Raw genomic sequence first — 12,516 nt, 5'->3', positions numbered from 1 at the left:
CCCAGATTTCAGAAACACAGGACTAAGGGATCTCCAGATTTTTTCTGCTCTAACCATTTCTGATTTGTTTGGGTTTTGCTAGGCAAATATAAGAGGTAACACAAATTAAACTACCCATTCACAATTTTTAACTTTTTAATTTATAAATAATTTGACTCATGAGAAGTTGCAAAAATAGTCTATAGTTTGCACATAAACCTTCACCCAGCATTCCCAAATAACATCTTTCATAACCAGAGTATATTTTCAAAACTAGGAAATTGACATTGGTACAACACTACTAACTGAACTACAGACCTTACTTGTATTTAACCAATTTTTATATGCGCCTTATTTTGGTATATGGCACTATGAAATTCTGTCACAAGTATTGATTTGTGTAAACACCACCACAATCAGGACACAGAACTTTTCCATCACCACCGTGAAACTCCCGCGTGCTACCCTTTTATTATTAAGACTCTACCTCAAACCTTAATCTCTGGCAACCACTAATCTCTTCTCCATTGCTGTAATTGTCATTTCAAGGGTGTTATGTAAATGAAATCATACAGGATGTATGTAACCTTTTGAGACTGGCTTTTTGTACTTAGCATAATGCCACTGAGATCCATAGAAGTTGTTGTACATAACAATAGTTTCTTTTTATGGCTAATATTTATTTACGGATGTACCAGTTTATCTGTTTGTCCCCTGAAGGACATTTAGGTAGTTCTTGGCTAACAAATAAAGCTGCCATGAACACGTGTGTACAGGTTTTTATGTGGGCATACCTTTCATTTCTGTATGATAACTACCCAGGAATGCAATTGCTGGATCATATGGTAAGTATATGTTTAACTCTATAAGAAACTGCCAAGCTTTTTCTGGGTGGCTACCATTTTATATTCCCACCACCAATTTATGAGGTATAGTTGCTCCAGCCTCACGAGTACTTGGTATTGTATTTTTAATTTTAGCCTTTCCGATGGGGGTATAGTGATATCTCATTGTGATTTTCATTTGTATTTTCCTAACGGCTAATAACGGTGATCATCTTTTCACGCGCTTTTTTGTCATCTCTCAGGCAAAGTCTGTTCATTTGCCCATTTTTTATTTAAAGATTTTATTTTTTTCCTTTTCCTCCCCAAAGCCCCGCAGTACATCGTTGTATATGCTTCGTTGTGGGTCCTTCTAGTTGTGGCATGCGGGACGCTGCCTCAGCATGGTTTGATGAGCAGTGCCATGTCCGTGCCCAGGATCCGAACCAAAGAAACACTGGGCCGCCTGCAGCAGAGCACGCGAACTTAACCACTTGGCCACAGGGCCAGCCCCTGTTCATTTGCCCATTTTGTAATGGGATTTTTTCGTTTCTGACTTCTGAGTTTTGACAGTTCTTTATATATTTTGGATACAAGTGCTTTGTTGGGTGTGTGGATTTGCAAATATTTTCTCCCAGTCTGTGGTTTGTCTTTTTATTCTCTTAATGAGATCTTCTCAGAGCAAAAGTTAATTTGGATGAAGTGCAATTTATCCATTTTTTCTTTCATAGAACATGGTTTTAGTGAAGAATCGAAGGACTCTTCACCTACCTCATGCAGATGTTGTTTTCTTCTACAAATCTTACAGCTTTCCCTTTTACATTCTATGACCCATTTTGAGTTAATTTTTGTATAAGGTATGAGATTAGGTAAGGTGTAAGCTTAGGTTGAGGTTCATTTTTGCCAGTGGAAGTGCACAGTATTTATTGTAAAGACCAGCTTTCCTTGAGTTGCTTTTGTATCTTTGTCAAAAATCAGTTGGTCATATCTGTATGTCTATTTATAGACTCAATTTCACTGATCTGTCTTTCCCTCCTCTATCACACCATCTTGATTACTGTAGCTACAACTTCAGCCTTAAAACCAGGTTTTGTGATTCCTCTTTCTTCACCTTCAATATTGTTTGAGCTATTCTAGTTGTTTTGCCTTTCTATACCTAAGAATTAGTTTTTCTGTATCTACAAAACAGCTCCTGGGATTTTGCTTAAATTTTGCACCCCAATTGAGTGCCTCATTCCTCACTCTAGGCACAACAGTGACAAGCGCACACTCCACGCTGGATCTACAAATGAATGGGTGTTAAGTCACCAGGTGTCAGGGGAGTAGGGGGCAGGGTAGGAGGAATGCACAGGAGGCAGAAGGAATGGAGATCAGTTTCAAACTCTGGGGTTTCAAGCACTTGAGGTGGATTTATGGGTCAATCTGTCGCTCGGCCATAGGATGACAGGTGTCCCAGATACACCCAGGAGACAAGTGCAGATCTTTGATGCAGGGTGTCCCAACACCTTCTGGGCATGTTGGCCTTTATAGGTTTGGCAGAGGTCTGAACCCTCCCCTGCAAGCCATGCGGCCCTCCTGGCCTCTTCCTGTTCAGGCCCAGTCATCTCTGCAGAGGGCGGGTGAGTTAGAACCATCTGAAAGCATCAAACAGCCAGTGTCTCCACTCTTGTGGAAAGTCACACAATCACTTGCAGCAAGTGTGCAGGGAGTTTGGGATTGGTGAGGTCTGACGGGAGGAGCACGAGGTGACAAGCAAGGCCCTCTAAACATGGGGAATGGAAGCGGGGAAGCTGGATGGAGAATGCACTGTGGCCAGTCTTGCTGGAGCATGGGGAGCAAGAGAATGGCAGTCTAAGGCTGGAGAAGGCAGGGACCAGATGGGACTCGGGGTCTCCTGTGCCACGGTAAGGAGCCTAATCATGACCCTGTGGGAAATGGGAAGCCAAAGAATTCTACTTTCCAAAGATCCTAAAGATAACCTAGGACTAGGCTTTGATCAGAGCAAATTATACTTACTAACACAATCAAGAGCAGCTTCTCAGACTGCAGATTTAAAGGAGGAGGCTAAGAATAAGAAGTCTCATTTTATACCAGACTTACCTTTTCTTTCCTGTCTAAGTTTTGCAACAAAATTTGTGGACGATGAACCCCCGTGTACCCAACACCCAGTTTTAAGAATTATCAAAACACAAGTCATCCTGACATTTTCTACTCAATCTCTCCCGTTACTTTGACTCTGGCTAGAACTGCAACACTGATTCTTTCACTCAAACATCAGAGCAGGGAACAACCTGAGGGTGGTATTTATGATACTGGCTCCCAAGGGAGATGGATACAAAAATGTACATCTCCAAAGGCTCCCAAGATGATTGCAGCCCTCCACCCAGGAATACCGTACATTTATTCATTCCAGATTTACTTATTTTTAAGGGAAAACTTTGTCCTAGGTTATAAATCCCATTTACTCTAGAGAATCCTGAATTAACTCTGTTTTCCCAATCTCCTAAAATTGGTCAAGTACACAACGCATTTCTGTGGTGAAGAAAAATAAGACAAAGAACATAATTTTGGCATATGAAAATTTATTACTACCACGCTTTCACCATCCAAACTTATGACCTTGGTCTTTCCTTCTTGCCTTTGTATAAGGCCAAAAGAGAGACATTGGCTACTTTGACAACCTTAAAGCGGACTCCGGGAATGTCACCAACAGCATGACCTTTGCGACCAAATCCGGCAACCAGAACTTCGTCGTTTTCCTGGAATAAAATCAACAGTTTACTTCTGGTGTCGGTGGCAATCACTAAAAATACCCATTTGTAAAATAAAAGCTAAGGAAACCATTCCAAGAACAGAAGCCACAACAGACTCACCTCAATGAAATTCAAGCAACCATCATTGGGCACAAAGGCTGTGATTTTTTTGCCGTTCTTGATCAGCTGCACCCTGACACACTTCCTGATGGCTGAATTTGGCTGTTTGGCTTCAACTCCTCTGAAACAAACAGCAGAGCAGAGTGAGCTGGCTTTCTGAAAAGGGTACATTTTAGTTCAGTAAGCATAGAACTCACTAGAAATTGTACGTTTCTACCTTTTCAATTTAATCTTAAATTGTAAAGTCCTGTGATTTCAACCCAGTTTTCCCTCAGCCTTAGTTTCATTAGCACAATGGGGGAAAACTTCCAGGCCCCTTACAGTTGTAAAAATTTCTCAAACAGTTAAGAATTAGAGCTAGAAAGTCTCGGTTCAAATCCTGACCGCCACTAAATTTGATTGGACCACATGAAACTACCATTTTGTAAAGTCGGAACAGCTGAGTAGTCGGCCTTCCGTTATCTGTGCACTGAAAGGCCCATGATGGTGTGTACTCAACACGTAGATTTTTTTTTCCTGTCATTATGGTGTAACAACTATTTACATGACATTTCCGTGGCATCAGGTATTATAAACAATCCGGATGATTTGAAGTATACGGGAGGATGCGCCTAAGTCTTCTGCAGCTACTACACCATTTTACACGAGATAAAGGAGCATCCCCGGATTGTGGGATGGGGGTGTCCTGGAACCAGTCCCCTGCAGACACGAGGAAGGACCGTACTAGCAAACTCACGTGCCTAATCTCAGCTGTCTAACCCCAGGCAAGACACTTCTCTTTACCTTAGTTTTCTCAAACACAAAAATGTGATTGCCAAGGTTTAATAGGTGGGAGGTGCCAACTGCTCAGAACGGTTCGCACACAGTAAGCTCATCTATGTCCCTTACTTCATTATTGTTCCCATCTCCCCTCCAATGCCACTCCCCTCAATTCCTCCCAGGCTGACGTTAAGATGTTCGGAGATGAAAAACCTTTGATGTAATCCTCAAGTTACCAACTTTCAAACAAATACAGCTACACCAACACCCAGAATTCACATCACAACTTCTTCAAACGTGTTACTCTCGAGGGACCAGAGTAAAATAAACCTCGACGGGAGCAGCAGCAGACATTCACTTACACTTTTTCCAGCACAATTCCCTTCGCATGGGAAGCGCCTCCGAAAGGGTTGGCCTTCAGGGCTGTGCCCAGATGGGCTTTCTTGTACTGCTTATCGTGCCACTTCTGATCTCGTCGGTGGCTGCGGAGCTTCCGGGCCGTACGAAGACCGCGACACTTGCCTGAAAACCAGATCGCCTGAGTCCCCCCGCAGATACACGCCCGTGGTATTGGGCATCTCCTACGACAGTGGCCCCACCTGGACTACAGGCCGGCGGGTTCTCGCATCACACCGCGGCACGCGGGCCAGACCTTAGTTTCCCCGGAACCAGCTTAAGAGGTGAACGTCGACGCTCCAAAGGGGGCGTCGTCCAAAGGGAACGAGACCCCACGCCACCGCGGAAGGGCAACTCGGCCACCGGCGTCCCTCGGTGGCGAGCTCGGCGCCGCATGGACCCCTTCAGCGCTGGGCCATGTGCCTGCGAGCAGCGCCTCGCCGGCCTCCCCTTATCGAGTCCTCCCCACCGGTGGCGTCCTCCTACCACTGTGCTCCCATTCGCCCGCCAGGCCCCAAGACCCCAAATCCCACTTTCCGCCCCCTCCGCCCGGCCGGAGACAGCTCACCCATCCTGCCGGCGCCACGGGCCTGAGCAAAAGAGGGAAGCCCTACAGGAAGGAGCCACAAGCCACCGCGAGCAAGCCCCGCCCAGCCAAGGACCCCTGCGGCTGTCTGCGTCGCGCCTGATCCGCGGCTGGCGCCTCTCGTTTGAATACGACAAGTTTCCACTGCTTTTCAGAACCTACAAGCCAGAATCTGCGTTTTATTTAATTTGTATGAAATTCAGAGATATCTAATTTGCATTGTTCTTTCTTTTTACGTGAATGCCGGAGACAGAAGGAATGTGAACTACCAATCCCAGAACTCTTTGCACGAGACCCGACACGGCGCAGGCGCTCTCGGCAAACCCCGGGGCGGGGCTTAGTGGAGCAGGTGTTAGGAAGGCGCGGCGTTCGTCTGCGCTTACGTGTGGCGGTGTCGGCTCCTGCTGGTGGTTTGGGAGGTTAGAGTTCCGAGTCGTTACTCCTGCTCACAAACAGCGGAGTAAATTGAAAAAATTGAAGTGAGGCAATGTGATGTAGTAATTAAAGACCCAGGCTTTGGAGGTAGACCAGGCCTTAAACCCCACAGCTGCCATTTAGTGGTTGTGCGACCTTAGGGCGAGTCATTTAATTAACCCTTTAAACCTCAGTTTCTCCTGTAGAATGAAGCAAATATGAGAGTTTTCTAGGATGTTGGTTCATTCAACAACTATTTTAAAAAATACCTTCTCTATGCCAGGCACTGTTCTAGACACTGGGGATACAACAGTTAACAAGAGAGTGAAGTTTTCTGCTCTTAGAAAATTTATATTCTAGGTGTGAGGAGACAATTTATATATTTAAAAATAAAAAGGTAATTTTACATATTGGTAAGTGCTATAGAGAAAATACAGTTTGTATTGGTCGTAGCTTGGGTTTGGGGTGGCTAGCCTGGATAGGGTGGCTTAGGAGGGCATCTCTGGAGGTTACCTCAGAGATGAGATGCTAAAGAGAGGGGGCCAGTCAGACAAGGATGTGGGGTAGAGCCTTCCGGGAAAAGGGATGCTCAGTAAGTGGAATGGGCTGGTGCTTTTGAAGAACTGAAGGATCAGAGACCGGCAGCTCTGAGAGTGGGGAGTAGTGTGGCCGTAGATGAGGTCTGAGAGGTGCACGGGGACATGTGGCACCTGCAGACCATGGTGAGGACTTTGTTTACTCTTCAGGTGATTTAGTGCTGTTGGAAAGATTTGAGCAGAAGAGTAACAAGATAGGATTTATACCTTTACAGGATCGCTCTGGCTGCTGTGAGGAGAAAAAACTCTAAGAGATGAGTCTGTGTGGCTAGTTGAAAGGGTGTTGTAATAGTCCAGTTGAGAGATGATGATGGCTTGGACTGTTAGTGGAGGTGGTAAAAAATGGTTGGATTAGGTATACTGTTTGACGCCAGAGCCATCAGGATTTGCTAAGGACTGTAGGATGTGCCAGAGGAGTTAAAATTACCGTTTTTGACTTGAGCAATTGGATGACTGTGGTGTTATTTACTGAGTAGGAAATACTGGGAGAGAAGCAGATTTTGAAGGAGAAAGTAAGAGTTCTGTTATGGCTGTGTTACGTTTGCGATGCCTGTTAGACATCCAGGTAGGGATGTGAAGTGGGTAGTTGGATATATGAGTATGGAGTTCAGAGGAGTCATCAGTGACTAGATAGCATTGAAAGCCATGACTGAGATCGCATAGAGGATGACTGTGGGTAGAACAGAGAAAGGTTAGATGGCCTGAGCCCTGGCACACCAAAGTTTAGTGATATGGAAGAGAGGACAGGAGAAACAAAATAGACTGAGAAGGAGTGGTCAATGCTATACTCTAACCAAGGTCAAGTGCAGAAGGTGGAAGTGAGCAAGTGTGAAAGGAGAGTCAGATGAGGACTTTTGGGTTTGGCAATGTGGAGGTTATTGGTGACTTTCTCAAGTGGGGATCCCATGGAGTGGTGAAGATGAAAGCTTGATTGGATTGGAGTCAAGAGAATATGGGAGAGGAGGAAGTGTAGACAGCAGCTATAGACAGTTTTGCAAGGAATTTTTCTATAATGGACAGAAAAAAGGGGCTATATTTGGGGAGGATGTGGAATCAGGATGGGTTTGTTTAAGATGGCAGATTTTACGACATTTTTGAGTGCTGATGGGATTGTTCCAGTGGAGAAGAAAAAATGGATAATTCATTAGGGAAAGGAGATAATTGCACTAGCAAGTCCTTGAGTAGACTCAAGGGGTGGCCAAGTGGAGGAATTGACCTTAGGAATAGTAACAATTGACCTATAGTAATAGAGAAGGCACAGTATAGGGATACAACTGCAAGTGGATTGGAAGGTTTGTTGATGGGAAGATGTGGAACTTCTCTTTTGACTGCTACTTCCTCAATGAAATAAGAAGCAAGGTCATCAGTGAGGACAAAGAGTAGGGAAAAGAGGTTTGAGGAGAGGGAAGGGTGTAAAGTCACCATCTAGGATAACAATACTAGCATTCACTAGTACTTCCTAGGGGCCACCGACTATTTTAGGTGGCTTACATTTATTAACTCATTTAATTCTGGTAACCCTGAAAGGTAAACACTTTTATTACCTCCGTTTTGCTGAGGGATAGTCTTAGTCCTTTCAGACTGCTATAACAAAATACCATAGTCTGGGTGGCTTATAAACAACAGAAATTTATTTCTCGCATTTCTAGAGACTGGGAAGTCCAAGTCCAAGGTGCTGGCAGGTTCAGTGTCTGTTGAGAGCCCAATTCCTGATTCTTAGGCAGCTTTCTTTTTGCTATAGTTTCAAATGGCAGGAGGGCCAAGGCAGCTCTGGGGTCTCATATTTATTTTTTCTTTTGTTTTTTCTTGTCTGTTTGTTTTTTCCATTTTTATTGAGGTATAATTGACATATTGGGGTCTCTTTATAAGGGCACTGATCCCGTTAATGAGGGCTCTACGCACTTGATGTTATCATCTTCCAAAGGCCCTGCCTAGTAACGGCCTGGTACTATCACACTGGGAATTAGGTTTCAACGTAGGAGTTTGCCTCCTAATCTAGAAGTGGGAAGATAGATTGACAAGAGGATGTAGGATTGTTGAACAGTTCTGAGGGTCCATTTGGAACTGTAGTTATATGGTTATAAAGTTACATCAGTCAGCATGGTTTTGTGTATTCTTCAGATTCATTCAGTGTAGTGACTGAGCAGGTGGTGAGTTGGGCTTTAACAGAGCCAGGGGTGGGATCTAGTCAGGTGAATGTGATGGAGGACGGGCAAGGGAGTTGAGAGTAATTGCAAGGAAAGGATTACAACAAACTGTGAGATTGAAGCTGGAGGAGTAAAGAGTGAGGAATAGCCAGAACCCTTCTGAAGGCCTGCCCTACCATAGGAGAAATTTCTATGAAGCTAAGTAAGATAGTGCAGTATTAGTGCATAAGGAAATAAATTGACCAATGAATGCATTAGAAAGCCCAGCAAGGGACTCATATGAGTATTAGTAAATGAGAGAATTCGATGTCAGTTCCGTGTATAACGGAAGGACTGTGAAACAGATGGAGCAGCACAAAAGTGGTTACCCAAATTAAATTGGATCACTATCTCAGGCTGAAAACAAAAATCAGCTTCAGACAGATTGAGGGCCTAAATGTCAACAACAAAATTTTAAAATTCTTAATAGAAAAGAAAGGTAAATATCTTCTTGAATTTGAGAAAGGAAAATATTTCTAAACAAGATAAGAAAAGAATGATAAATGTGACCATATTAAGAACCTATGTTCAGCAAAAACACCTGAAAGAAAGCAAAAAGACAAGTTACAAACGGAGTTGCTATTCACAAGAAGTGTTTATATAAAATTGGGATGATTTGTTTTCTAAACTTTCAAGTTTAGTAAAACAGCCTGTAAAACCATCTGGGCCTGGTGTTTTTTTGGTTTGTGAAGATTATTAACCACACACTAAATCTCTTTAATAGTTACAGAACCATTCAAAGAACTGTGATTTCTTCTTGAGTCAGATCTGGAAAGTCATTTTTCTAAGAGTTTGCCGGTTTTATCTAAGTTTTCAAGATTGTTTCACAAAGCTGTTATGGCAGTCTGTTATGCATGAATGTATGTATGTTTATATATATTTGTATATTTGTTGTTGGAAGGTTTTTAACTATGAAAACAGTTTCTTTAGTAAATGTGGTCCTGTAGAGGTTATTTATTTCTCCTTGAGGGAGGTTTGGTAATGTGTGCCTTTCAAGGAATTTGTCTGTTTTGTCTAAGTTGTCAAATTTATAGGCATAAAGGTGTTTGTAATATTCCTTTATAATATTCTTAATATCTGTAGATTTATAGCAATGTCTCCTCTTCCACCCCTGATATTGGTAAGTTGTGTCTTCTCTCTCTTTTTTTCTCTTGGTCAACTAGAAGTTTGTTAATTTTACCGTTCTGTTCAAAACACCACCCTTTGGTTTCACTGATTTTCTCTATTATTTTTCTGTTTTCAATTTCATTGATTTCTGGTTGTATCTTTATTATTTACTTTTTTCTTCTTGTTTTTAAATTTGATTTAAATGTGTTCTTCTTTTTCTATTTTCTTCAAGTGGAAGCTTAGGTCATTGATTTTGTTCTTTTCTAGTATATTTAATGGTATAAATGTCCCCCTGAGCACTGCTTGAGCTGCGTGCCATGAGTTCTGCACGTTAAATTTTAGTTTTAATTCACTTCAAAACATTTACTAATTTCCTGTTTGTTTGCCTTTTTGACCCATGGATTATTTAGAATTGCATTAATTTCCAAATATTTGGGGATTTTCCAAATATCTATGTTATTCATTTCTAGTTTAATTCCATTGCATTCTAAGAACATGCTTTTTTAATTTCAATTTTTAAAAAATTTGTTGAGGTTTGCATTATGGCCAGAATATAGTCATTCTTGGTGAATTTTTCATGTACATATTTTATTTCTTTTTTAAAAAGAGAGTATATTCTTCTGATGTTGGGAAGAATGTTCTATAAATGTTAATTAGCCCAAGGTGGTTGATAGTGCTGTTCAGGTTTTCTGTGTCCTGTATTCAGGATGGTAGTGACATTAGGTGGTGATCATAGTTGGATGTTAGGTTATGGTTTACTTTAGGTAGTGGGTTTAATTAGTGTGTTATGAACCAAGGACTTTGATTACTATAACTAAGAAAACGGAGAAGAAAGTACTTAATTTTTGTTTTTAGAGCTTTGAGTTTTTCACTTCCTAATGAGGAACTAACTACTTAATTTGGAGCCTGAAAGAAGAAGGAATTTTCTTGACCTTGGGCCCTAAGTTTCCTAAAAGGGCCGGCAAACAAGAGTCAGCTTGAGGAGTTAGAGGAAAAGAAAAAAAGTTGCCATGGCTGAAGGGTAGTGAGCCAGAGGGAAAATAGAGGAAGGTGAAGTTAGAGAGGTGGGCAGGGCCTGCTCATGTCCAACCTGTAGGCCAGGATAAGGAGTTTGGATTTTATTCTGAGTGTCATAGGAAGCCATCAGAGAGCTTTGAGTAAGCGAGTGACAAGATCTAACCTACATTTTTAAAAAATCACTGTGCCTGCGATGGAAGGGCACTATAGATGGGCAAGAGAGGACTTGGGTTAGCCAAGGAGGGGTTGTTGCAATAATACAGATAAGGGATTGTAAGTAGTTACATTAGAGGTGGAGAGATGTCTTAAGATTCAGGGTATAATTTGGAGTTAGACTGTGAAAGAAAGAGCAAAATCATTGACATCGCCATCATCACCACCACCACTGTCTCTAACTGGTGTTGAGTCCTATTTAGGTGCCAGGAGTAGGACTTCACGTGCATAATTTCTTTTAATGCCCCAACAACTCCTATGTGGTAGGTGCTATTATTAGCCTCATTTTGCAGAAAGGAAATTGAGACTTAAAGAAGTTAACTTGCTTAACCAGAACATGTTTGTTGGTTTTCAGATTAGTTATAAGGCAGAATTTTGATTTTTAATGAGTTTAGAAAAGCTTTTAATGAATGTTAAGTAAATAAGGTACTTACTGAATGAAAGTAATTTTCTAGACAGCAAAACACCAGGAAAACTAAGAGATGTCGTTGCTAAGATTAAGGTGTTCTTGCTGTAAGTTGTAACCTGATATCCATGGGTTACTAGAGATATATGAAAACATAGATACTTTGTCACAGAAGAATCCTATTTGGTCATTATTGAAATGTTGGGGGAGTGGAGGCAGGAAGGAGAACAAGTTTTCCTCTTTCTTAGCAATTCCTTCCAAGAAAAAGGAGTTAAATTAGTGTAACTCCTTGTTTCTCTGCCAATTTACTCTTTCCAGGCCAGGTGAGGAGGGGTGACATCTGTGGCAAATTTGGGAAAAATGGTCTAGGCATGTTCAGCTCTTCGTTCTTTCCTTTGTCAACTGAAATAAGGAGTCTAGATAAAGGTTAAATGAAGGAATTTATTCGATAATCAAAGTGAGGAACTCAAGTCCCAGGAAACAGTCCAACAGAGTATTCTGAGGAACTGCTCTGAGGTCTACAGTTTTGTGGGGTTTTTTTGCTTGAGGAAGATTAGCCCTGAGTTAACATCTGTGTCAATCCTCCTCTATTTTTTTTCGTGTGGGACACCTCCACAGCATGGCTGGTAAACGGAGTAGGTCTGTGCCCAGGATCCAAACTTGTGAACCTGGGATGCCGAAGTGGAGCACGCAGAACTTTAACCACTCAGCCACCAGGCCAGGCCCTGACGTCTACAGATTTGAGTGCAGTTTGTATACTTTTTAACGAAGCAGTGTTCGTGCAAGAATTAGCTTACACACCTAATAGCCATCTACTTCTAGGATAACAAGAACTTTTGATTATACATCAAACAAGGCTTGTAATGTTGGTGTTATCTGTGTATGGAGGGAGGCAAGGACCAGGGTCCTTACTTTTTCCTTCAAACTCTAAGAAATGTTGCTGGGAAGTGTGAGCAAGTTACCCTTTATCTTGTCTGGTTGTGAATCTATCCAGCTGGGGGCTTCAGTCATGAGGTGAGGGGTTGCAGAGTCATTCTAACACAAGCTTATGAGGCCTGCATGACTGCTTCACAGTACGGAATGGATTTTTATTGTACCAACTTTAAACCTATACAGCTTGTTTGCTAGATTTGCTTGTTAGACCAGGGAGAGGGGTCTCAAAA

General features: G+C 42.1%; 2 protein-coding genes across 5 annotated transcripts in view; one reads left to right on the top strand and one right to left on the bottom strand.

The window, feature by feature from the left end:
- Window positions 1-3,362: 3,362 nt before the first annotated feature.
- RPS23 (ribosomal protein S23) lies at window positions 3,363-5,671 on the bottom strand. The gene is made up of 4 exons (XM_014857030.3): window positions 5,397-5,671; window positions 4,795-4,954; window positions 3,674-3,794; window positions 3,363-3,559 (listed from the first exon to the last, which is right to left on the bottom strand). Exons 1-4 carry the CDS (start codon window positions 5,398-5,400, stop codon window positions 3,413-3,415), a joined length of 432 nt encoding a protein of 143 aa, XP_014712516.1. The 5' UTR covers window positions 5,401-5,671; the 3' UTR covers window positions 3,363-3,412.
- A 70-nt stretch (window positions 5,672-5,741) lies between these two features.
- The window catches only part of LOC106841196 (V-type proton ATPase subunit S1-like protein), a 44,517-nt gene continuing 37,742 nt past the window's right edge, over window positions 5,742-12,516 (top strand). Inside the window, exon 1 of one of the 4 annotated variants that reach the window (XM_044777902.2) lies at window positions 5,742-5,833. The gene's annotated coding sequence lies outside the window, so the exon portion shown is untranslated. The other 3 variants (XM_070517843.1, XM_044777903.2, XM_070517842.1) reach the window with 3 other exon arrangements.

Source organism: Equus asinus, chromosome 9 (assembly GCF_041296235.1).
Source record: "Equus asinus isolate D_3611 breed Donkey chromosome 9, EquAss-T2T_v2, whole genome shotgun sequence".
In the NCBI taxonomy this organism is placed as follows: Eukaryota; Metazoa; Chordata; class Mammalia; order Perissodactyla; family Equidae; genus Equus; species Equus asinus.
Note: the sequence above shows the minus strand (reverse complement) of the source record. Positions and strands in the feature narration are given on the sequence as shown.